Raw genomic sequence first — 24,007 nt, 5'->3', positions numbered from 1 at the left:
CCAAGGCTCATCTGTGCTATGGGTGCTGTTTCAGGCAGATGTCCCAATGTCAGATAGTGGCGGTCAAGCGGAAGTGCTTGGGGTCCTCTAGCTTTTTTTCTTCTTTTCTTTTCTTTTCTTTTCTTTTTTTTTTACTATCCATGTGTGCGACAAATTATTTAAATGGAATTCCTCTTTCCTTCCTGAATCAACAATCATTTTTTAAAATCTTTTTGAGCACTATTCATTGGTCCTGTTTCCATGGCAGCGTGACACATGTTTTTGCGGTAATCCTCCTCTCTTCCTGTAGTGGAGAGCTTTGAGATATAGGATGGAGCTATTGTTACCCCCAGCTCCCAGCCCCCGTGTGATTCCTGATTGAATCAACCTATTCTGTGACATCTTTGATCTCAAACCTGCACGATTCAGAGGCGTGCACACTCCCTCCGTGCACCTTTGCATTTGCACGCACACAGAAACGATCATGTTAGCAGGTTCTCATAATGTGATCGGTTTGACATGTTAATATTCAATAACAGAGTGATGTAGTAGTTATTCAGGGGCCACTCTTTATCCATCTTCCTTTGTGTGTGTCCGCTCACACACACACACACACATGTACATCTACATTTGGAAATATTCTGGTGCATCCTGAACTGTCCTTGCCTCATCCCGTCATCTTGTCAATACCAGTGAAGCATCCTCATCTGTCGCCATGACGACGGGCTGTTCTTTCCCTTCCAGGCATGGACGTCCCTCCCTGTGTTCACTCCTCAGACCTGGTTGGCTTATATATCCTCCCCTGTAGTTGTCTCTGTTAGCCGTGGGGGAAGTGTGGGCTCGTCTACAGGTTCTAAGGGGCGACAGAGCTGCTGAGTTCGAGAGCTCGGATCCTTGCAGGGATGGCGGGCGAGGAGGAAGTGGGTAGGAGAGGGGGGTGGGGGGTGGCGGGGGGTAGGTGGATGAATACAAACATCCAACACACAATCTGCTGTTTCTCATGGACATTCTTACAATCTCCCTGCATCAGCACATACTGTAGTTAGAACAGCATTTTTTGGTGCCGGAAAGACGAGATGCATTTTTAAGGGTTCCTCATTTTCTAAAAAGCAAGCCAAACTTAAAATGATTTGACATCAGCAGAAATTACAGCTAGCTTCACTTGGGGAAAAAAAAACCCACTAGTTTGATATTATTATGCAAACGCTTCAGTACAAGTTAATAACTAATTTTATGTCAATTCATGTGTCATCCCCGTCTCCAGGCCTTTGACAACTCTTTACCTGGAGCCTAAGCAGCTCCTGTCAGGCTCGGTTAGAGCTGGCTGCTCTGCCCACAGCCCCAGGGACTGGACGCATGGTTAGCTCTGGACTAGAGAATGCTGATGAACACTACTTTGGAGAGAACAATTGGAACAAACAGTTGGAGTTTTGCCACAGATGCACACACAGGTTTAATGCATACAAGTTTGTCTGCACATGTGTGTGTGTGTGTATGTGTGTATGCATTTGTGCGCACGCACGTATGCGAGGCGACAAAGCCGTGATGGATAGCGGCGCTGTTTCGGTAGATGGATGATGTCAGACACAGGTCCTTCTCGGGGAACGTCGTCCGCTGCGTCTCGTCCTTTAATGAGAACAACCTTTAGCCTTTCTAAAGCCCCTAAAGAATACTGATCAGCTCACAGGCGCTCATGCGCTCACACACAATACAATACTCTTCTCATGTACATGCGCACAGTTGTACAATTTACATTTTCAATGTCACATAATGTCCTCATTATTTATTCATAATGCTAAAATCAATAGGAAAGATTTGATGAGTCATCCTTCCATGTTTTGTGAAAGACTGTGCGGCAGATAAAATAACAAGCCCCAGTGACAGAGTGAAGGAAAGGAGATTATCCCTTCACATTTGTTTGCTCCTCAGCATTTATATTTCATTAACACGTGTAATTATTCTAATGTCATAATGGGCCAATTACCATCCCTGTGTGGAGACTGGTGCTGTGCTTCTGAACGCTGTGTTGTTTCTCCACTAATGGCTCTGCCTTTTTTGTGTTGTTGTATTTTGTTGTGCTGTGCCGTGGACTGTGTTAGCCATTGTGTTGTTCTGTTTGCAGTCCCTAAGCTGCCTGTGGGCCCTAGCTTTGAGGGTGTGTATTTGCATCCATTAGTAATCTGAGTGGGTTTAACAACAAGGATTCACACAAATTGAGACCAAAATGAGGCCGGTACTGTATTACAATCATTTTCAAATTTGATTTAGATGCTGTTGTAGATCACGTGGATTCATATTTATTGGTCAGTGTCTACAGTGCTGTTGTTGCTGTTTCAGTGGTGTTCCCACAGTGGTGGCTTCATGTTAAGAGAATATAGCATAAGACATTGCCTGTCTCTCCCTCCAAATTCTTCCAGTTGATAAGTGGAGGTTCAATCGTCAACGCTGAGGCGGTATGGGACCATGTGACCATGGCGGACCGGGAGTTGGCGTTTAAGGCCGGTGACGTCATCAAGGTGCTGGACGCCTCCAACAAGGACTGGTGGTGGGGCCAGATTGATGAGGAGGAAGGATGGTTCCCTGCCAGCTTTGTACGGGTGAGTTAGCTGCAGCCATGGCTGGCCAGCGACCATAGACACAACACACACCCACACACACACAGAGATGGAGGCACATGAACATATGCACACAATCTGATAAGGACACATACAGGAAGGTGCACACGCACAAGTATTGTTTTCTATATATACACAAAAACACACACAAGCACAACAACATTAAATATGCTTGCTCCACATGCACACACACAGAGTTGAGTAATGCTTTGTTTTAATAATACATAACACTCCAGAGATCAGAGAACAGCTAACTAAGTGCCTTTATTGGGTGTTCAGGGACAACGAAACAAACATGCTGATCAGCCCCTTTTTTTTTTTTTTTTTTAGTGTGGCATCACCTTCTACCCTTGCAATGCACTTAAATTTTACAGCTTCAACTGTATGTTTCCCCACACCTCTTTCACTTAACTCTTGCTTACTTACTGAAGGAAGAATTAGCATCGTTGTTGTAGGTGGAGTTTTCCCCCCACAGCAGAGCAACCTCCAGACACTCCTCATGGCCATTCCCACCTGTCCACCCTTTCCATATTCACTCCTGAGAGGGCAGGGCAGACAGGCTGACTGACTGTCAACCAAAAAGTATCTCTCTGTTGTGTCATTCTCTCTCTCCAAGGTGGAACCCCACCCTCCTCAGCCCCAAACAAAACAGGTTTTCTATATCAACCCCATAGCAACTCCACGGTTCCAAAACACCACGTCAAAGGTGCGTTTTCCCAGCTTCATCAACCCATCCAGCCTGCCCGCCCACCCGCCCGCTCCAGTCTGTCCACGCAACGTATCCCTCGACATTACCAAACATTAACGTCCCCATAACGTTATCACATCATCCTTTTTTACGGGGTTGATAGAGAGGCAGAACTGATGAGTCAAAAGTAAAGATAAATGTCTTGTTAAAGGCTAATGCTCAAATTGTATAAATGTACTCATGTAGAACAATGTATTTTGGGATGATTATTCCTGTTAACATTCATGTTTATGTATATATTTTTTTAATATGGATCATTGTTCTCTTATTTATCTCTTATTTACTATTGACTCTGAATATTTCTCAGTCTTAAGGCTGCGCTACTAGTTCTCGTGTGCAGTCAGTGCTCTCCCACCCGTCACTCTGCTTGTCTGTGGCGCTGCATTCCTCATCTTGTGTTTGGCATTCTACCCGTCGGTTCTTTGATGTTCTCTTGGCAAACTGTGTGTCATCAGGTGTTGGCTGCTGGGCATCTGAAACCACGCTCACTTGGCCCTTTCTATGAGCGAGAGTGGAACACGCTATGTATGTGAATCTGTGAGTGTTGGTGCGTGTGTGTGTGTGTGCACATGTCAGGAAATCGTGAGGCCGAGCGTGTGTATTGAGAGTGTTTATGCATGTATACGTGCGGAGGGGTGATCTTTTCTTTTTTTTTCTTTTTTTTTGAGTCACACACAGGGCGTGGGCATTGAATCTCCTCTGGGCACCAGTCTCAGAAATACTCTGGAGTGTTTGCTAGTATATCCCTCACCTTTCTGACACGCTGGACTAAGAGTCTTACTCACCGTCCAAACTAGCAGAGACCCTCGAAAAGAGGCTCTGCGTCTGTGAGATGTGGGTTCATGTACGTGCTGTGGGTGTGTGTGTGCGTGCTGTGTGCATTCATGCTCATACCGAGTGAGTGGTACAGTACCAGCTATATGACATTGACAAGATTACTTAAAGAATACCTAAATGTGTCTGTTTACTAACACCTTTTTCATCAGATTTACACCCTTGACTCTTTACTGTGCACATTTCTTAGTCAAGTGTATGTGTGTGCGGCTCTGTGTGTGTGTGTGTGTGTGTGTGAATGTATTTGTCCTCAGCTGTGGGTGAACCAAGAGGACGGGGCAGCGGAGCCAGCGGAGGGGACCAGCGAGGTGCAGAACGGGCACCTGGACCCGACCAATGACTGCTTGTGTCTGGGTTCGCCCCTTCAGAACCGAGACCAGATGAGAGCTAACGTCATCAATGAGATCATGAGCACAGAGAGACACTACATCAAACACCTCAAGGACATCTGTGAGGTACTAAAACCCAAAAAACTCATACATACACACTGCAGTTCCAGGCAATTTGTTAGTACCAAAAAGACAGGAGGAAAGGTAAATGATAGGAACTGAAATGTATGAGAGGAGCAGCAGTATTTGATGCTACGCAAGGTTCTCCTTTGAATTCTTAACACTCACTCTTTTTTTCTTGAATCCAAAAGCAGTCGAAAATTAATCCTTTCTATGTTAAATATGAAACCACAATATGTCAAATGTATAGAGTAGTGCCATTAGCCACTTAAATTAATTAAATTATGAATCATGCCAAAGTAACTAAACAAAAGCCTTGAAACATGATACACCCAAATTGAGAATCAAATACTTTGAATAAATTCTGTGAAGTAATATAATTTTGTCTTTTTTTAAAGTTCATTTTTCAAGAAGTTGTGCCTATTTTCCTGCCTGAGTATACAGTACGTATAGGTCTGATTTTACAAGGCTTAGTGTTACTCCACTGTGCTTCAGAATACATATAAGCATGTGCAGTGCAGATACAGCTAATTGTGTAAAATATTTTATATAACATGTAACAGTCTTATCTTTGTGAGTACAGTTAATATATTATGATACAGAATAATACATTTCAACATGCATCCAGCTTCATGTGTGTTTTATTTATGATAGCAAAGAGACCATAGTCATGAGCAATCACTGTTGCATATTTCATTACGTGAAAGCATAAAAACCTAGCAGTTTATTCTACTGTCATCAATGACAATATAGCATACTTTTAACTTCAGCAGACAGTTAAAACCAGTTAGACTTTCTGCTGATGCTGTAAAAATACTAATACACAAAAATGTCAGTGAAGTAAAATGACTTCATTGATCTTGTTTCTGAAAGCTATCCCTACTGCAAACATGTTAATGATATGTCAATCAAAAGAAGAAGCTCCTGTTTGGCACCAGCAGCCATGGCCTAAGTGCAAGTTAAGAGTCACTGGATTAAATATGTCTGCAGCGGTATGACTCTGGGTGGCCGAGGTTTCTAGTTTTGAAATTTTTGCTTGTCTAATCATCTATGTCTAATCCTCCGGCCTTTGTCTGTCATGAGGGTGAAGTGTAATGTTTAGAAATAGTTGCAGCAATGCGTAAATTTTACCTTCTCGCCTCTGCACGTCTCGCCTATGGGAGCACCTGGCATTTTCCATCTTGCAATAAACATGCACAGACAAGCAGCGGAGAGGAGTTAATAGGCATTTCTTGAATGGTAGACTTTCTATTTTAAATCACTGCTATGATTTTTATTACTTGCACTGAATTTGACTCAAGCTCAGCATCTGTGTTTCACAAAGACAACAGGGGAGACTTCTGGGTAGTGGAGTGCGAAATAGCAAAAAGCTACCTCTTACAGCAAATCTTTTCCCAAAGCACCAAAGCTTCAGGGCATTTAATTAACCACAAGAATGGGACTGACAAATTGGGGCCACAGTTCGACCTACACAAAACTGTCTTTGACGCTACAAAAAGTCCTGCAGACTCATTGTTACATTTAAGGAGAGACTTAATACTTTTATTGCCAGGAATGACCGAAAACATTGATGAGATCTAACAAGCCGAGTCCTACATTGTACATTTCCGGAGCATTTTTCTGACTCATCGCCTTCTAGCCATGTCACATTTCAGGAGCTGGCTGTCAAACTGCATCACATTGGGAAGCCTAAACATAGCTGTAACCCATATTGTTGCAGGGCTACCTGCGCCAGTGCAGGAAGCGTGTGGACATGTTCAATGATGATCAGCTGAAGGTCATCTTTGGAAACATCGAGGACATCTACCGCTTCCAGATGGGCTTCGTTAGAGACTTGGAGAAACAGTACAACACAGAGGAGCCCCACCTCTCTGAAATCGGACCATGCTTTTTAGAACATGTGAGTTCAAATAGTTTTGTTTTTTTTTAAATAAAAATTAGGATGAAAACTAAATAGACTCTGACACACTGTCCAGCCGAGAGCAGCTATAATTGCTGATAATTTTGTTAGGCCTGTTATCTCAAGATCAGAACTTAATTATCTCGTTATTTTGAGATAACAGTTAAGTTGTGGAGATAATTAAGTCGCCAGCAAACAGTTTATCTCAAGATAACGAGATAATTAAGTAATGATCTTGAGAAAACAGCTCTAATAAAAATTTCAGCAACCGTAGCCACTCTTCTGTACATATTGGCAGTCTTCTCCTCCCCATGTTTCATTTAAAAGAGGATCAGTAGATATTTTCCTCTCTGATCATGCACTTCCCTGCTCTTTTAATCTACAGCAAGATGGTTTCTGGATCTATTCGGAATACTGTAACAACCACTTGGATGCCTGTATGGAGCTGAGCAAGCTGATGAGGGATGGCAGGTACCAGCACTTCTTCGAGGCCTGTCGCCTCCTCCAGCAAATGATTGACATCGCCATAGACGGCTTCCTGCTCACCCCTGTCCAGAAAATCTGCAAATATCCACTCCAGCTGGCTGAGCTTCTCAAATACACCGCGCAGGAGCACAGGTACCGTACACTTTGGCCTGGATCATGTTTAATCTGCTGAATGTGTTGCTGTTTGACGCAGGTTCATTTGTGTCTAAATAGAATCTATTACTGAAGCAACGTTGGGCTGTGGAAGCATTGTGTTGCAGTGCAGCTGTTGCAGGTGTTGGGTTTATTCTGCTGGAGCAGTGATTATCCATGCATGAACTCAAACAAATGTTTGCACTGTTTTACCAGCTTTATGTGAAGAGTATAGAAGACATTTAATCAAGGAATCTCAGTTGCATTGAAATCAAAAGCTACATTAGTACAATGCATAACCAGCATTTTCATTCCAGCACATGCACACATATGAATAATTGCATAGAACTCTGTATAGAAATAGATTACTGATTAAATATAAATTGAGCCATTTTCCAAACGCTGTATGCACGACACAGAGGCGCAGTACACAATACAAACATTTGCAGAGGGCGTCTCGTGTGCAGACGCACATGCGATCATCCAGATGTGCAAACTCATGCGTGCGAGCCCGCACAAACACGGCGTAAGTGATTCAGCGTGTCTCAGCCAGCTCCAGGTCATTCACAAACCACGCATTCTCAGCCAGAGAGGGACAGGTGCCAGCGAGGCCTGCCAGATCACAGTGTTTGACTGTTAGGAGCTGTGGAGAATCTGCCAGATATAGGCCCGCTCTCTGTCTCACACACACACACACAAGCTATCTTCCAAAGTGAGGATTGGATCCATAGTACATCTAAGCCAAAGGGATAAATCCAGCTCAGTTAGCAAAGGCGTGGTCAGAGTTAACTGTGGATAAAGAAAGTAGCTGATTAGGATTAAATGCTGGTGTGTTATTTTGACTGCGTTCCAGCAGACGTACTGTTGTTACTTGAGTTTATAACCCCTAGTCCTTTAATAGGCCACTCTGTGTCTTTCACTACTGGTGCAATACATTTCTTTTTTTCCTTTTTTTTTAAAGAGTGGCCAGTCTCCAAGAGCTATAACTTTTACCTTTTAATACCCCAGGAGTAATAATGTGTACACTGTGTCTGTAGTGACTATCGATACGTGGCAGCAGCCCTGGCAGTAATGCGGAACGTCACCCAGCAGATCAACGAGAGGAAGAGGAGGCTGGAAAACATCGACAAGATCGCCCAGTGGCAAGCCTCCGTTCTGGACTGGGAGGTGTGTGTATGTGTGTGTGTGTGTATTGACTGTGGAGTAATTACCGAGCATTTGATGTCGACGGATGTTGTTTTATTGGCTAAATCTGGTCCGGTGTGTGTAGTCAATCTTTGTAGTTACAGAAAAAAGGGCAGGAGGAAGTACTCTTTTCACTCCTTACAGCTGTCCACAAGCCCATGTTTACTTTGGGAAAGCAGACAGTTTGATGTTTACATATCCAGAGTCACTCCCTGAATTCTTTAGATGTTTGTCCTTTAAAAAGTGAACTTTGTATGGATTTTATGAGCTCTGGGGCTTTCAGACTGAGACATAAACAGGAGGACGGGACTATCACCGCAGATTTTCACAGATTTTGACAAGCTCTAGTCGGATTTGTGAAAAAAACATGATTTATTGTTTGCATGTGACTGTAAAAATCCTTAAATTCCCTAAATGTTTCTCTTTTTTCACAAACTAAAAATAAATATTCACTTTAAGACATTCAGACGTAGACATAACCTTGCAGTGGATGACTGATCTTCTAATATAAGCCTCTCTATTAACAGCTCTTAACGACATTAGGCTTATTAACTTTTGGCGGTGGCATCAATTACATAGTAATGTCTCTGCATTTCTTTTTCATTTATGAATTGTGTATCTGTTTTCATGCCGCTGTGTGTGTGTGTGTGTGTGTTTGTGTGTGTGTGTGTGTGTGTGTGTGTGTGTGTGTGTGTGTGTGTGTGTGTGTATGTGTGTGTGTGTCTAGGGGGATGATATCTTGGACAGAAGCTCGGAGCTCATCTACACTGGGGAGTTGTCATGGATCTATCAGCCGTATGGACGCAGCCAGCAGCGAGTTTTCTTCCTCTTTGATCACCAGCTGGTCCTCTGTAAGAAGGTAGGCTGACTGTCTCTTTGTTCATCTCCCTCCTTTTATTTGAAGACTTTTGTCGGCTGAAAACAAGCTGATAAGCTAAAAACGCAGCCTCAGCCGGCGTTCTTGAAAGTTGAGCGATGACAGAGGCGCTCCGAGACAATGTGACTTCTTCAACCTTACTTGAGAGCTGCAAAATAGATTACATAACACTGCATGAGACGCCTCACACACACACACACACACACACACACACACACACACACACACACCCACCCCCCCAAGGATGATGCGCTCAAATACTCAGCACCTTTCGCAAAATGGAGATGCGGTCGTTTGGGCTCTAATGCGCGGGAGGGCTGTGCTCTCCTGTCAGACGGATGTTCACGCTCGGATAAACTCGACGATGCACGCACAGGGAGACGCGGACATAAATGCGGGCAGACACTTACACACAAACAGACACGGAGGCAGAGTGAGTGCAGCATCGCGGGCACACACACACACACACACGTGTACGCACAGAGGAACAATCACTTCACAAACTCACACTGAAAAAAGTAACATACATATGGATACGTTGTCTTTCTTTCTGTTTCTCTCTCCTCATCCTCCCTTCTTAAATCACCGTTAAACATCTCTGGCACCAGGAATGAACTCCAGAACGTCTGCGGATCACCCCATGTGTTTGCCGTTCTGGTCCACTGGGGGAAAAAAAAATAAAATCTCCAAGACACACTGAATTATAAATTTTCGTCTTTGTTGTACACTTCTTTCTCCGGCGTCCTCACTACTACATATGTAACAGCAGCCCTCGGGGTGGGTTAGTAACACGTTGCATGTTGCCTTCCATCTTTTCCTCCCATCTCTTTCTTATCAGCACACAGATGCAGATTTGTCTCTGCACGCTCATTAGATGCTATTTTTTTTCTTTTTTTACCTTCATTGACCTTATAGTGTGACTGGATGTTATTTGCTCCTAAGGCAATGGACTACAGATTTATTGTATGTGGACGTCTTATTTGTGCAAATAATGAAAGTTAGGTTGCTTAAGGTTATTTGTGCTTGATGTACTAACATGAAGCTGAAATGATAAGTTGATTGATTAGTTGTTTAGCTTGTCAAGCATAATACCAATCATTCTTCTTCCTCCTTCTCCAGTGTGAGGATTGGCAGCTTTTCTTTGTTTTAGGTGACAGTAAATTGAACGTCTTTGGGGAAAAAACAAGCAATTTGAAGACATCATCTTGGACTCTACGTAATTGTGATGTGCATGTTGCTCTATTCTTTAATATTTTATAGAGCAATATCAGTTAATCAAAAAAAATTGTCTTCAGGTTTATCAGTGATGAAACTAATTGTCCCAGCCCTTTACTGGTGTCGTTGAACAATATAAATAAAATATTTTTTATGAGACTACGCTATCTCTAGAATCAAAAATAACATTTCAAAGTCAAAGAATTACCCTAAATCTTTGTGGGTGATATGAAAAAAAATTAAATACATTGTATTTATTCTACTTTCACTATGTCCTATTTTTACTAAATTAAAATGATTGCTATTTTTATTTTCCATCGTATATTACATTGTTTCTTTTTCTTTCCTCTTTTTTTTGGTTCTTTTCTAACATTGCTCTACACTCCTTTTATGCCCTTTTTATTTATTTTTTGTTGTAAAGCACTTTGAGCTTAATTTATTATATGAAAGGTGCTATACAAATAAGTTATTATTATTATATTTATGATTTATTATAAGCTCGACAAAAATAGAATGATGCAGAGTTGTAGTGTATTATTTTGCTCTTGTGTATCTCATTAAATGCTGTGTGACAATGCCAGCGTTAAAGTCCTGGTTCCAACCTTCGTTTATTTAGCGATATCACGTAACGAGCAGATTCCCTGAGAAATTTGGCATTCTGCGACGTGTATGGAGGGTGTTTGTATGTTTTGGGCAGCAGATGGAAAGGGTTGCATAAGACAGACTCTCAGGATACCACGGATGCTTGTTGACACCTCTAAGGTTCGGCACACACACAAACAAACGCGCACACACAATAACAGACATATTCTCCTCTTCTTCCCCAGGATCTGATACGCCGGGACATCCTGTACTATAAAGGCCGTATCGACATGGATCGCTACGATGTGCGGGACGCCACTGACGGGCGTGACGATGACTTCAACGTAAGTGTGAAGAACGCTTTCAAATTGTGCAACAAAGACAGCGAGGAGATCCACATCTTCCTGGCCAAGAAGCCAGAGGAGAAGATCCGCTGGCTCAGGGCCTTCCACGAGGAGAGGAAGATGGTGCAAGAGGACGAGAAAATCGGTTAGTCACGCGCCTCCATACATCTCTCTGTTTGGAAAGCATTCGTTTCATTCACAAGTTGTTTTTGCAACTTTTCCCTGATGTAATGTCCATAAAATTCACGCTATACAGTAGCTGTTATAAAGTGAGTGTTGCAAATTGCACTTATTTACTGCTAGAAATGTTGTTTTTTAAATATTTTCTAATGTGTAAACTTCCTGAGCCTTACCGGTTAAGACTCATATTAAAATTGAGGTAGATTTTGTGCTTTTTATGGCTGCTGCTTGTGGCTCCTGCGTGGATACATTGTTCAACACACTGTACTGTTCGTTTAGGTTTTGAGATCTCTGAGTACCAGAAGCGGCAGGCAGCCATGACAGTGAGAAAGGTGACCAAACAGAAAGGTGAGGCAACAAGAAGATATCAGGTGATTTCCTTTTTCTTTTCCTCGCTGGTGTGCTCTGTCTTCTCATCGCTGTTTACTCTCCCCTCAACCTGCTCTCTTTTTTTACTTTCTACACCTCTTTTTGAACACGCATACCTCGCTTATGAATGGACCTAGACTAAGTTGTGTACTAAGTAAGCTAGAAAAAGTCATGTGGCTTCATGTCTTCTCGCTTTTTTTCCTACTACCTTCAATATTTCCTCTGAGTTAAATGTCTTGTCAGCCAATACACGAGGATGATTTGATATGTGTAGTAAAGCAGCTGTTAAGCATCAATGAAAAGACAGAGGGCTGTTCTGCATGAAGTATTGAGTTTAAAGGGCGATACCAGTGTTGAAGACATGTGGGTTCTGTGTCACGCTTGTCTTGAGAAAATTCAATACCTCAGACAACTGTTTGCTTTTTCTTTTACTGAGTTAGGGTGGCTGTCGGTGCTCACATTTACATCAAAATATAGCAGAAACAACAACATTTTTCAGTAGTTTCTTTGTTATGTCTTAATTATGTCAGCAAGTGAGCCTCAACTTTATATTGTGATATAATACACAATGGAACAAGTCAGAGGAAAATCAAGGTAAATGTATCATTGTCAATTTTATAAAAAATCTGTGCCACAAATGTCAAAACACAACATCAGTGACAAACCCCAACAACCACCAGCTATCTCAGTAACAGAAAAAATCATGTCAAACAAGTTATTTAAGGTGCTAACTCCTGACAAAGCAACACAGACAAAGGACCCACATGTCAGAACTGCTGGTATCACCCTTTAAGATTTAGCCACTTTAGCGCTAGGCTAGATGTTTGTACATTTACCATTACTGATGTTCTTGCTATTGCCAGTTTCACAATAAAGCATGACCATCCATTAAGGATAATTAACCAATGACCACTGCTGGAATGTCTCTTTCTGACATTAGGATCCCTGTAGATGTCTGTCAGAAGTAAATGTTGTGTGTTTCTAAGTGCTGTATGTGTACATGGCTGGCACAAGGTGAAGTACTCTCTTGAATTTCAGATTCATTTATAGATTTCATCTTGAGAAAGAGGGCCATGTTGTATGGACATGGTTTGAAAATGATAAAGGTATATGCATTAGAGTTCTCCTTAGAGCTAGCACAATAAGATGCCATGGCAACTGATAAGCAGCATTGGGAGGTGTTGTGATTAACGGTGGCATTGGAGCATGCAGTCACTGTCCAATCTGTTTACAAGCATTGTCTTGACTATCCAACATAAACAGGTTTCACTAACACAAATAGACCAAACCCTTCTAACTGCTAAAACAGTGTTTGGCGAAAAAAATAGCCCATTACAAAAAAAAAAAAGAAAAGAGAAAAAAAAGGACACTGTTTCTCAACTTTTCATGTCTTTCCTAAGATGCCATGGCAACTTTTGAATATTTCATCTCCAAATATTGACTGTATCTAATTTTTAATGACACTAGCATAGTTGTGATGCTTGTAGACTGTAGCTAAATGACATTGTAGACCGTAGTTAAACGCATATTAACAGCTTTCTGTTGGCTCTATTTTCGCCACTCTTGTGTTCTCAAGTGTTGAGGGTGCTATTCAAACAAACGTGCTGTCAACAAACATGGAAGAACAATGTGTCTTGTCCAAATGCCTGGTCTCATCATTGTATCCGATGTAATCTGTTGGTTCTCTTGTTTGCCTGCGACACGGTTTGATTGAATAGCATCTTTAGTCTCCCTTGTGTCATTGCTAGAGCTGAATTTCGCTTTACTCCTAATTCAGCCGTCATCATATGATCATCCTGTATCATATCTCAGGTTTAATATGCAGGAATGTGAACACCGAAGGCTCATTTTGTACGTCTACGTGCCTGTTCTCTGTGGAAGCATGAATTGGTGTTGTGCTGTTGTGTCTGTTTCAGATACAATACTGACAATGTTTCCTCTTTGCTACCCACTTCCCCTTCTTTTCTCTTTTGCTTTGTGCCCTGCACTGCCTCCTTGTCCCCCCTACCCCCCATTCTTGCTCTTTTGCACCTGCCTTCCCAGGTGTAAACAGGTGCACGCCCCCCTCATACCCGCCCCCCCAGGACCCCCTCAGTGCGGGGCAGTATGAGGTAACGGAGGACATGGCACAAGGAGAGGTTTTTGAATTCAGTCAATCCAAAAGAGGCCAGGCTCCTTTCTGGCAGAATTTTAGTAGATTAGCTCCATTTAAGAAATAGAGATATATAGACTCTTCTGAAGGACCAGCTATTTTTCTTAGAAGCACTAAACACTGGATGATCATGTCCCACGATGAAGAAAATACGAAAAACACACATACATAAGAGACTTCAAAGTTAAGGACCAATGTTAAATTTAGAGTGTGATTGGAAGCAGCAAGAGGACTGAAGACTTGGATTTCAAAAAAAAAAAAAGAGGAAAAAAAAAAAGAAACTTTACAATTCATATATGTTAGTAACGTTCTTAGTTATCATGCTTCTCCAGCCGAGTCAACCGTCATGAACTCTTTCCCTCGGATTCTGCATCATCACACCATCTGAATGTCCTGGAGTTCATTGAGATTGTTGTATTATTTCACTTTGAATCCATCATCCAGAGACAAACACAAGGCCACACCAGGTCATCCGTAGTAGTATGATTGTGTCTGAGATCCTGCTGTGCTGCTATGTGCAATTGCCTGTTGCATTCTTTCTGAATGTGAGATTGAATATTGACAGGCCTCAGCCACCAGCTGAGGCATCCGACGGACCTGTGAAGCTCGACTGTCACCTCTGAGTTAGATCCATCCCATCGCTGATCACAGGCTCTACTCATGTCTGTGTCTGGATCTCCTCATCACTCCACAGCGCTCCACATTCCTCTTCACTCTCTCAAGCTGTCCACGTGTAGTAGCCCTCTCTTCAGCAAGTATGACGTTCACAGTGTCTCCTTCCCTTCCCTCTTTGCATCACTCTCTCTATCTCTCTACCCACACCTGCTCAGCCTCTGTGAGTCAGTGCTTCTCAGAGGAAGAGCTTCATTCTTTTGGAAGCCTGCCATTGGCCATGATATGATGGGTCAGGGAACAAATCAATAGTGGGAACATCAATAGAATATTTACATCCTTTCACCAACCAGTTTTGACAGGGTATTCATATCCGATCACACCGAGGGGCTGTGGGTTGCATTTCACGGAGAGCTCGCCGCTCAGATGAAACAGCTGGGAGCAGGAGATAGGCAGGCTACGGTCCACCTGCCTTGTGTCAGAGCCCCTCCCCTCTCTCCCCAGAGACCACCCCTGTAGCACTGTGCTGGCAGCTCACTGGGTGTTTGGAAAGAGTATAGCCTACCTCCAGAAAACCACTGAGAGCAGAAAGGGAAGTTGATGCATTGGCCGAGGTCTAAAATAATATCTCTTTCATACGTCAGCTGTAAAAATACTTCCTCAGTTGACTTAATAATTTTATATTGCTCACACTGTAAAGAAAAAAAAAAAAGAAAAAAAAAGCACAGCACATATTCAGTTCCTTTTGTCTCATTTGAGTTAAAGTGATGCAAACATGTAATGCCACAGCATGAGACATTAGAGTGAACCCTAACCAGCACAAGGGGGAAATGGTGAAAAAAAATGATAAATGAACCGGTCAACTATCACAGTTCCTGAGGTTGTGAGTCATTATGGCAAGAAAGTTCTCTGTAGGAGCGTGTGCCAATACCGCAGGGAGGCAGGAAGGTGAATTTAATCTGTAGCATGCAGGTGTCCTCTGTCAGATTCATGCATCCCTTAAAGACTGCAGCTTCAAAATCTTGGCACTCCTCCCTGTCACGTTGTTTTCCAGATCTGATCCATGTTCTGGCAGTTAGCTCGGCACCATTAAGTGAATTACAGGGGGACTGCGGTCTGATCAGATTGATTTGTTTAATCATCAATGTCCCTGAAGCTGCTGTGAGCAAGATGCTGCCATAGAGTCCAATTCTTACTTCAGCAGAGATATTAGAAAAGACAAGATCCACTGAGGAGAAAATGACCAATTTTGCTCACATCAAGAAAAGGTGTATTCTTTTCTACAGTTGGAATGTAAGTGAAACATCTGTCCACGGTTTGCGATTATATTTTGACCACAGATGCAGAAGTACATTTTGTGTTGAATTATATCACCAGATGGACAGTACATATACAGTATGACAACTTGTGCAATGTGATATATCATTATATATCTTCACTATTCACTACAGTGATATGAAAGAGTTATATATTGTTCTATGTCATTTGTTTGCCTTCTTATAGGCCTTATAACCTATTGGAAAAAAGACCTTAGAGTTGCTTTGTATGTTGTGTAATTTATGTTATGTTTCAGTAAAGAAAATTGAGAAATGGGTGAGTTGGCTGCTGGTGTCTGTAGAGATGACTCCCAGTGAGATAGTTTCGGAAGATAATTCCCTTGTCTGGCAAAAAGATATGGTTCCCCAGGCCATGATAACCTCAGGTCCCGTGCTACTCCCACCAAGCCCACCCCCCACCCTCTCCCCCTAACATCCCCCCTCCCTATTCCACGCCACCACCTCTACCAACATACAGACACATGCATGCAGGCAAACACACACAAACACATGCACACACTCACAGACACATAATCATACGCACTTGCTGGCCCGTTCTGCTGCGGAGAAGAGAGATGCTATCTAACAGTGCCTTCCAGCATTCCACTAGTGATTATCTATTCAGTTTCACAGGCAGATTTGAATTAGTCATGTATTTTCCCTTCAGTGTGGGACTTGCATCTCTCTCTCTCTCTCTTTCTATCTCTCTTTCTCTCATACACACTGGGAATTCCTCTTTCCCCCGGTGCATGAGATCCACTCGGACAGAAACTTAGAGGTCAGGCCTTTTCCATATGAGTAGATACTGTGCTGTCTGACTAAAACACCTTATTATATTATATCACACTTACTTAGCAGTAATTTTATTGCACAAAAAGAAGTTAATTCTAATTTCAGATGTTTAGAAACCACATAGAATTCCTTTATTGTTATCTATTTAACTGAAAGATGGTTTAATTTGAATATATAGTAGAAACCAGATTTTCATTAGTCAAGTTAGGTTGCACATTTCAAAGTATATTATTAAGAGTGAGTTATGAATCAAAAGAAAAAATCATCTATTTTACCTTTATCAGCTACACACTGTAAATAATGTAAAAAGAACAGATCATATATTTGGATATTGGTATTTTGCGTTGGAGACGAATGTTGTTCCAGTTCTAGCGTGCGGTAGACCTCAGTACCAGGTAAAATGCATGCTTGTGGCATCCAATATTTTGCATGAGACTTAAGACAACTCTTAACAGATTGTTTAGTTTCATTTAACTTCCAATGGGATTCCCCACAAACACGGAACCATTCATTTGTGAACCCATGCCATCTCACTAAAGGGAGTTCTTTTCTCTGTCCACCTGTCTCCTGCTCACTTTACATACACGGTTGTAGCTTCTGTTTTTATTTATTGTCAAGCAGAGGGGGGGAAACATCTTTTCCTCGCGCTGAATCAAAGACTTAACTGTTGATAGGTGAAATGAAAGGCACTGATGCTCTCTTTGCCCAGATATAATGGGTACTATAAACTGTAACAGTATCTTCGACTTTATTATTTTTCTTTTCTTTTCTTTGAGTCCAACCTACACTGTCATGGTCCAAACTGCTGGTTATTCTTGGAACGCCATTAAACTGCTGAGGCAAAACGGGTATAATTTTTTCTATGACAACAGTGAACCAAATAGGAGTTAGCACTGATCATGGGCGTTTGTGTATAGATTTGTAGTCAAGCAGAAGAGCTGAATAAATGCGAAACCTCTTGGGATGAGCTAAAAATAAACATAATCCTGAAGACACACACATACAGTACTTCATTGCAATTCACATCATGCTCTTGTTTCTACTTTCTACTCTAAAAAATGATTCTTTGAAGTACAATGACTTGACAGTACAAATTATTTCCTCACTTGTATTTATTGAATGCAGTATTAAATATTACCACTTTGGCCACATTGTTAGAAGGATGTATATATTGGTTTTATTTTTCTTATATAAGTATCATTCTGACCTTGTACTGAGAGCAGCAAGAGGACAGCCTTCTGTGCATTTTTTCCTCTTTTTTTCTTTCTTTCCCTTTTCCGGTCATAAACCAAGACAGCCAAGTTAGCAGACTGTCAACTGAATGCATCAGAGGTTCTTAGATTTCTGTAGTCCCTTTTAGTCCCAGTTGTACATGGAGCCAGTAACCACGCTCACGCACATTTAGCATTGCAACATCTTCAGTAGGAATTCCTCGCAGTTGATTAATGCAGCCTTGTGTTGTTTGAGATAAGTCAGGGTACTACAGAGTCTTCAATGAGCCATATTTGATGTGGTGTTCAGTGACAACAAAGTTAACAGAAGACTGGCATCCCCACTTTTTGGAATCACAATCTATTCATTGTATATTACCATCTAGTTTGAGGTCTGGATTTTTGCCTATCACAGAGAATTTACTCACAGTATCCATATCTTTTGTCACCATATGCAAACATTTTGTCATTTTCTTTCTTGCTGGCCTTTGAGTTTGATTATTTGTTGTAGAAATGAAAAACCTGAAAAATAATGCCTATTCAATCCAGAAACTGTGAATGGGAGAGTGGAGATGTCAACTGTATGTACATTATATGTTTTGATGTAATCAGAAGCACTGGAAATATGTTGTACTTCGCTGTAAAAATAAATCCATATCTGATATAGCTGTACTTTTGTTGAAAATAAAACCTCTACAGAACTATGTGTCGAAGGCGTCAAAGTGTGAGTGGGAGCATTGTACTGGGTTTCCTGTCATGTGACATCATCTCCCGGTCCCAATAGCTGAAACATGAACTCCTGCATATGTCACAGAACACTGGTGGGAATTGCAATTTAAGAACATTTGATAATAACCTCTCTAGGATGGAGTTGACAAGTCACAAAGAAAAATTTGCAACAAACTTCCAACCACAAATTGTAACTGCTGTGATCAATAAGTAATGAGACTTATGCTAATATATTCTCCCAGTTGGCCGTGCTGAAGTGTAGGCTCATCGTTCTGCTTCCTAATGTTTTGAAGTCCACAGATGCAAGAGTGATTTTCAGGCGAGATCTAAGACATCCTGGTGTGATGCAGACAGTGCCTGTGTGTCTGCGTGTTTCTCCAGTTGTGACTGTATGTATAAATAACTGAGGAACATTTCTGATTGTGTGAATATACCTGTCAAATCAGAGGGAAAGGTGATGCAAGGAGACAAAAAAAACTGCCACTGAGAAGGCTGGTGTTTGGACAAGCAGAATATGCAGTGTTACTGTGGTCTCTAGTGGTCATCCGTGGTGTTACACCTCCCTAGGACATGGCAGATTTTCTAACTGAGGCACTTTCATTGCTCTAAGCTTTGTACTGCTCAAACTATTTATTCAAATGCTATCTATTAAATACAACTACAACTATTAACAAACTCCAGTCTTCATGTGAAAAAGTAAAAACTTTACAGCAGTAGACAGCTCAGTGACCTCTAGAGGACACTTTACATGGTGTACAATGAGATCAGTTGAGCGTCCTTCACCTTGTCCCTCTTGTTGGACAAACTCGACAAAGGTACATTCTAAGTCATGAATATACAGCAATGAGGTAAACAGTATCACCGGGCCTGTTCTCTTGATGTTAACTTGAGCATCATATGAGTTCAGAGGTGTCATGCTTCAGGTAGGTCCTCAAGATCAGAGGAATGTCCAAACTGTCAATGGCAGACCCCTTATTGGAAAAGGGGAGGTATCTTCGGATTTCTAGCCGAGTCTGCGACATCAGCGTCTTGGGACAAACTGTTGTAGAAACAGACATATAAAGTTAGATCAACTCTTGCATTTTGAGACATAACGCAACAAAATGTCCACAATTGGTTATAAGTAGTGTCTCACCTCTCTCTTTGAGCAGTAGAACCAGAGCTTCATTCTGCTTTGTAGTCTTGTCAATGATCAGTGTAGGGAGATACACATCTGCCCCAAAGTCTATGAGGAGCTGGATGTACTCCACCCCACAACCATAACGGAGACACACCTCCAGGACCGTCTTCGGCTGCTTTATTCTGGCCAGCATCTTCTCATCTGTGCAGTTGTAGTTGGGGTTAGCACCATGCAGAAGGATCAGTTTAAAGCAGTCCAGGTGTCCATACACAGCTGAGATATAAAGAGGTCCTCTGCAGGCTGTGGCGTTGGAGGCCCAGTCTGGCACTTTGGGTCTGACGTCCACCTCGGCTCCAAACCGAAGCAGTTCTCGGAGCACTTCCACGTCACCCTCCCGGGCGGCAGTCAGCACCGGCGAGCAGTTGTTGTACAGGCTGCCATTAGGGTCGGCTCCAGCCTTCAGCAGGGCAACCACACAGTCCAGATGTTTCCCGCTGACAGCTGTGAACAGAGGTGTCTGGGCCTTCACATCCAGACAGTCTATCTGGAGTGACACAACAGTACACCAACATGTTTTAGCAAACACATTTCTGACAAATGTTGGTTTGGTAATATTGTAATCAATAGTTTTATTTTACAGCAGAACATAACCCATCTATGCAGGGTGAATCTACAGAGATCTTCACAGTTAACCTTAGCTCTACGGAGTGTTTTGGGGTCTTTCAGCTTATTATTTTACTTTTGCCATCTACGTATGGACCTTCCACACTGTTAACCAGCTAGTTACTAACTTGGTATGTCTTTCATTTGGTGCTGGGCACATAGCGTCAGATGGGTCTAACAGTTGCCTGCTACGTCTGGAAACAAAGAACTTAAAGATATTAAAAGGATCTGTTGAAGTGAACTGGGGGTAATTATCTGTGGGTTTGACGCTATGATTGACTATTTTCACTTTATTTAGCCATCTGATCCATTGTTTATATAAAATATGAATTGGTGCAGTTTAAATGTACAAAGTGTAATAAAAAAGTATTTCACTTTATTGCAAAAGCCCTGCAGGAACAATTTAGAAACCTTGGTTGGCTTTTAAATGAAGTGGGTGTTGGCTGAGTGCAGTATATTCTGGTTATTAAACAAAATACTTTTGGCCATTACACCCACCAGCAGGCACATCTGTGGCATCCCACCTGCCACCACCACACCCACTTTAAAAGATCCATCTCATCATCCTTATCTTAAAGATGCACAACAAAAATCCCTCTACATCTCACCTCTGCACCATGCTCCAACAACACCTCCAGGCACCTGAGGTGTCCCAGCGCAGCAGCAGTGCGCAAGGGAGTTACTGGGACCCCCCACCCGCTCCGAGCATTGATAGATCTCCTGTAACTCTCCTGAGACAGGAGCTCAGAGAGAAGAGTCACATTGTCGCTGTTCACGGCGTTGTTCAAGGCCTGACACTGCTCGTTGTCCTCATCCTCCTCCTTAGGCTGCAGCAGGGAGAAGATCTTAGAAATGTCCATCAAACTCATGTTGACAGCTTGGCCCAGAACCATAATGTAACTCCAGGCTAGTGCAAGTCAGAGTCCTTCATCTGCAATGGCAGAGAGAGAGATGATAATCAACCCAAAACACGTACACATCTGACATGCTCCTGTCACTTTGATTTATCTTCTATTTGCCATGATTTTACTTTTCACCATGAAAGTCTGTGACAGTTTCTTACCCTGATCATACACTACCACTATAAATGGGGGTAAACAAAGCAGGTTATTAATAAATGACACAGCAACTGTTCTGTTTCACAGGAACATATCATAGTTTGATATAATTTGCTTCACTTCAAAACCCACATGAATACATTTTACTTGTTTTTTTTTTTTAAAGAATGATTTTCGCCAGTAGAGACAAAGTTACACTGTGGGTTTTTTTTTTCAATGGCAGCAAACTATGACTGTAACAAGACACTCAACTCACCTAGTTGCTTGCTGATGTTGTTTCCAAAGGTGTTAAAAGAGGAGAGAAGTTAAACACTTTCCATCATAAGTCATGTGAAGTAAGAAAGAAAGAGTGGAAGACCCTCCAAGGAGAGTGTGATGCTTCCACAGGGGCTGTGAGTTGTGAAAAGTGCAGTGTGCAGTATGGCGTGTGTGTGTGTGTGTGTGTGTGTGTGTGTGTGTGTGTGTGTGTGTGTGTGTGTGTGTGTGTGTGTGTGTGTGTGTGTGTGTGTGTGTGTGTGTGTGTGTGTGTGTGTGTGTGTGTGTGTTTTGGTCGGGGGGCTAATTTTAGGCCACAGATGGGCCTGCCTAAACTTCCATTCTTGGAGAGTCAAGGCTCTGGTTTATAATTAGAAAGGTGATAGGATTGTGACACTCGGTCTGTGATTGGTGAGTGTGTGCATGACTCGGTATCTCTCTGTGTCCTGAATAAAAACAAAACTGAAATGAAGACTTATCTATGTCATGGTTCAGTGTATCTATGTTATAATTCTTCAGCTGGTCAAGCACATTCAAATGGCCCACAGCTGCATTTGTATGTTTTCCAGTGTAAACATAAAGCTGAATAATCAATGAGAAAGGCTGTTAGTTTGCAGTATGGGTCCTGTTATCACCCTTTCTTCCTGATTCACACCAAGGCAGCCATTTTAGTAAGTGTCAGCTGCGTGACTGTCAGGAGCCGCCAGTCAGCTGTTACTCTGCCAAACCCATGTCCTCTTACTGCCCCATGTTTAGAGTAGAGGCTGTGACACAACACATTCTTACCGCAGATGGTACAAGAGTCCAGATTCCTGGCATTGTACAGATACAAGTGCTACTTAGTTATTTATTTGAAACACAGAAATGGAACAATAAAATGTGGATAACCATGGTTAGCTTTTATTAGAAATGTCTTTAATCCCAGCACAAGAACATAGACAAAATAAGAACCACTGACTGTTTTGTCACATTTAAATTGCAATAAGCAAATTACAGTAGTACTTAATGAATGTCATTAATTTAAACTGGGTCTTTGACATCAAAATTCTATAAACTGCTAGTGATACCATCGTTATCTATATACACTCACTGGCCACTTCATTAGATACAATAATGCAGTCCAATACAACAGGTCTGGAATGTATTATTTTACCTCATTCTGTTAATGGTGTGGACAAAATATTAGGAACACTTTTCAATATTATTAACCTTTTATTTCTGCAGGGAGAGGCCATAGAGAGTATGCTCTATTTTTTAACTTACAGTACATAGAGAGGATAACAACATAAAAGAATATAATGCACTCCTGTACACCACCACCATACATTACGACCTCAGCAACAAACATAAAGTAGAATTATCACCTTTCTGACAAAGTCAACAAAAATTGAAAATGTGTAAGCTTTGTTAAAGTAGAATTTATAACAGAAGTGTTCCTAATAAAGTGCTTGGTGACTGTACATGTAATATGGTACACATTACACATGTTTATAGTTGCAATAAATATTATATTATATTATATCATACTGTATTATATTATGTTATGTTAATAGCATAACATAATGTTACGTTATATTATATTATATATGAGAAAAACTAAACATGTGCGTCCATGTGCTTCCCCACTAGATGGCGGTAGTGACGCACTGTCGTCAGGAACTGCAGTTGTGTAGACACAAAAAGAAGATGTGTTTGGTAAACACAGCTTAGTTAGGAAGAAAACGGTATCGTTTGTGGTGAACATTTATTTTTAATATCTACTGGTGTGTTAGACACAGCAGCCCGTTTTCATCTCCGTGTTAGCGTCAGTGTGCGGTGGCATAACGCTGAAAACGCTTCTAGGACAAAATGGAGGAGGAAGAGGCTCTGAGAAACTACTGCAGAAGAATGATTTCTGTTGCCTCAAACAAACAGCAGCAGCTCGAAAAGCAGGAGGAGGAGAAAGGGAGGGAGAAGACGGGAACTACAGGACAAGTTTTAGCGGGGATTAGAGGTCACGGAAAGTGTTACGTCCCATTCTCCGACGGTACAAACCGATGGAGAAACCTAACCTCCCCCATACTCATGTCTCAAGGCCCTGAAGCCCAGCTCGCCCCCCTTCAGCTCATTACAATGCTGAGACTCAAAGCTTTCAAGGAGAAGATGAGGAGGGTGAGGAGATACACTTCAGTGACTCACTTTTACCACTTTTTGTCAGTTGGGAA

At 41.8% G+C, this 24,007-nt stretch overlaps 3 protein-coding genes across 3 annotated transcripts in view; 1 reads left to right on the top strand and 2 right to left on the bottom strand.

The window, feature by feature from the left end:
• Positions 1–14,503, top strand: part of LOC133985715 (rho guanine nucleotide exchange factor 9-like) — a 34,942-nt gene extending 20,439 nt beyond the window's left edge. The window contains exons 2-11 of the mRNA XM_062425388.1: positions 2,397–2,576; positions 3,211–3,300; positions 4,431–4,631; positions 6,346–6,525; positions 6,911–7,143; positions 8,181–8,310; positions 9,056–9,187; positions 11,248–11,491; positions 11,806–11,874; positions 13,939–14,503. Of these exons, the coding sequence (XP_062281372.1) occupies positions 2,451–2,576; positions 3,211–3,300; positions 4,431–4,631; positions 6,346–6,525; positions 6,911–7,143; positions 8,181–8,310; positions 9,056–9,187; positions 11,248–11,491; positions 11,806–11,874; positions 13,939–14,114 (1,581 nt within the window). The 5' untranslated portion in view covers positions 2,397–2,450 and the 3' untranslated portion in view covers positions 14,115–14,503. The remainder of the gene's footprint in view (positions 1–2,396; positions 2,577–3,210; positions 3,301–4,430; positions 4,632–6,345; positions 6,526–6,910; positions 7,144–8,180; positions 8,311–9,055; positions 9,188–11,247; positions 11,492–11,805; positions 11,875–13,938) is intronic.
• efnb1 (ephrin-B1) overlaps positions 1–24,007 on the bottom strand; it is a 271,344-nt gene that overhangs the window by 132,155 nt on the left and 115,182 nt on the right. The gene's annotated exons all lie outside the window — the stretch shown is intronic.
• On the bottom strand, positions 19,389–21,407 carry LOC133986159 (ankyrin repeat and SOCS box protein 12-like). The gene is made up of 3 exons (XM_062425958.1): positions 21,099–21,407; positions 19,843–20,371; positions 19,389–19,746 (listed from the first exon to the last, which is right to left on the bottom strand). Exons 1-3 carry the CDS (start codon positions 21,381–21,383, stop codon positions 19,601–19,603), a joined length of 960 nt encoding a protein of 319 aa, XP_062281942.1. The 5' UTR covers positions 21,384–21,407; the 3' UTR covers positions 19,389–19,600.

The sequence above is a fragment of the Scomber scombrus genome, chromosome 9 (genome assembly GCF_963691925.1).
Source record: "Scomber scombrus chromosome 9, fScoSco1.1, whole genome shotgun sequence".
Classification (NCBI taxonomy): domain Eukaryota; kingdom Metazoa; phylum Chordata; class Actinopteri; order Scombriformes; family Scombridae; genus Scomber; species Scomber scombrus.
Note: the sequence above shows the minus strand (reverse complement) of the source record. Positions and strands in the feature narration are given on the sequence as shown.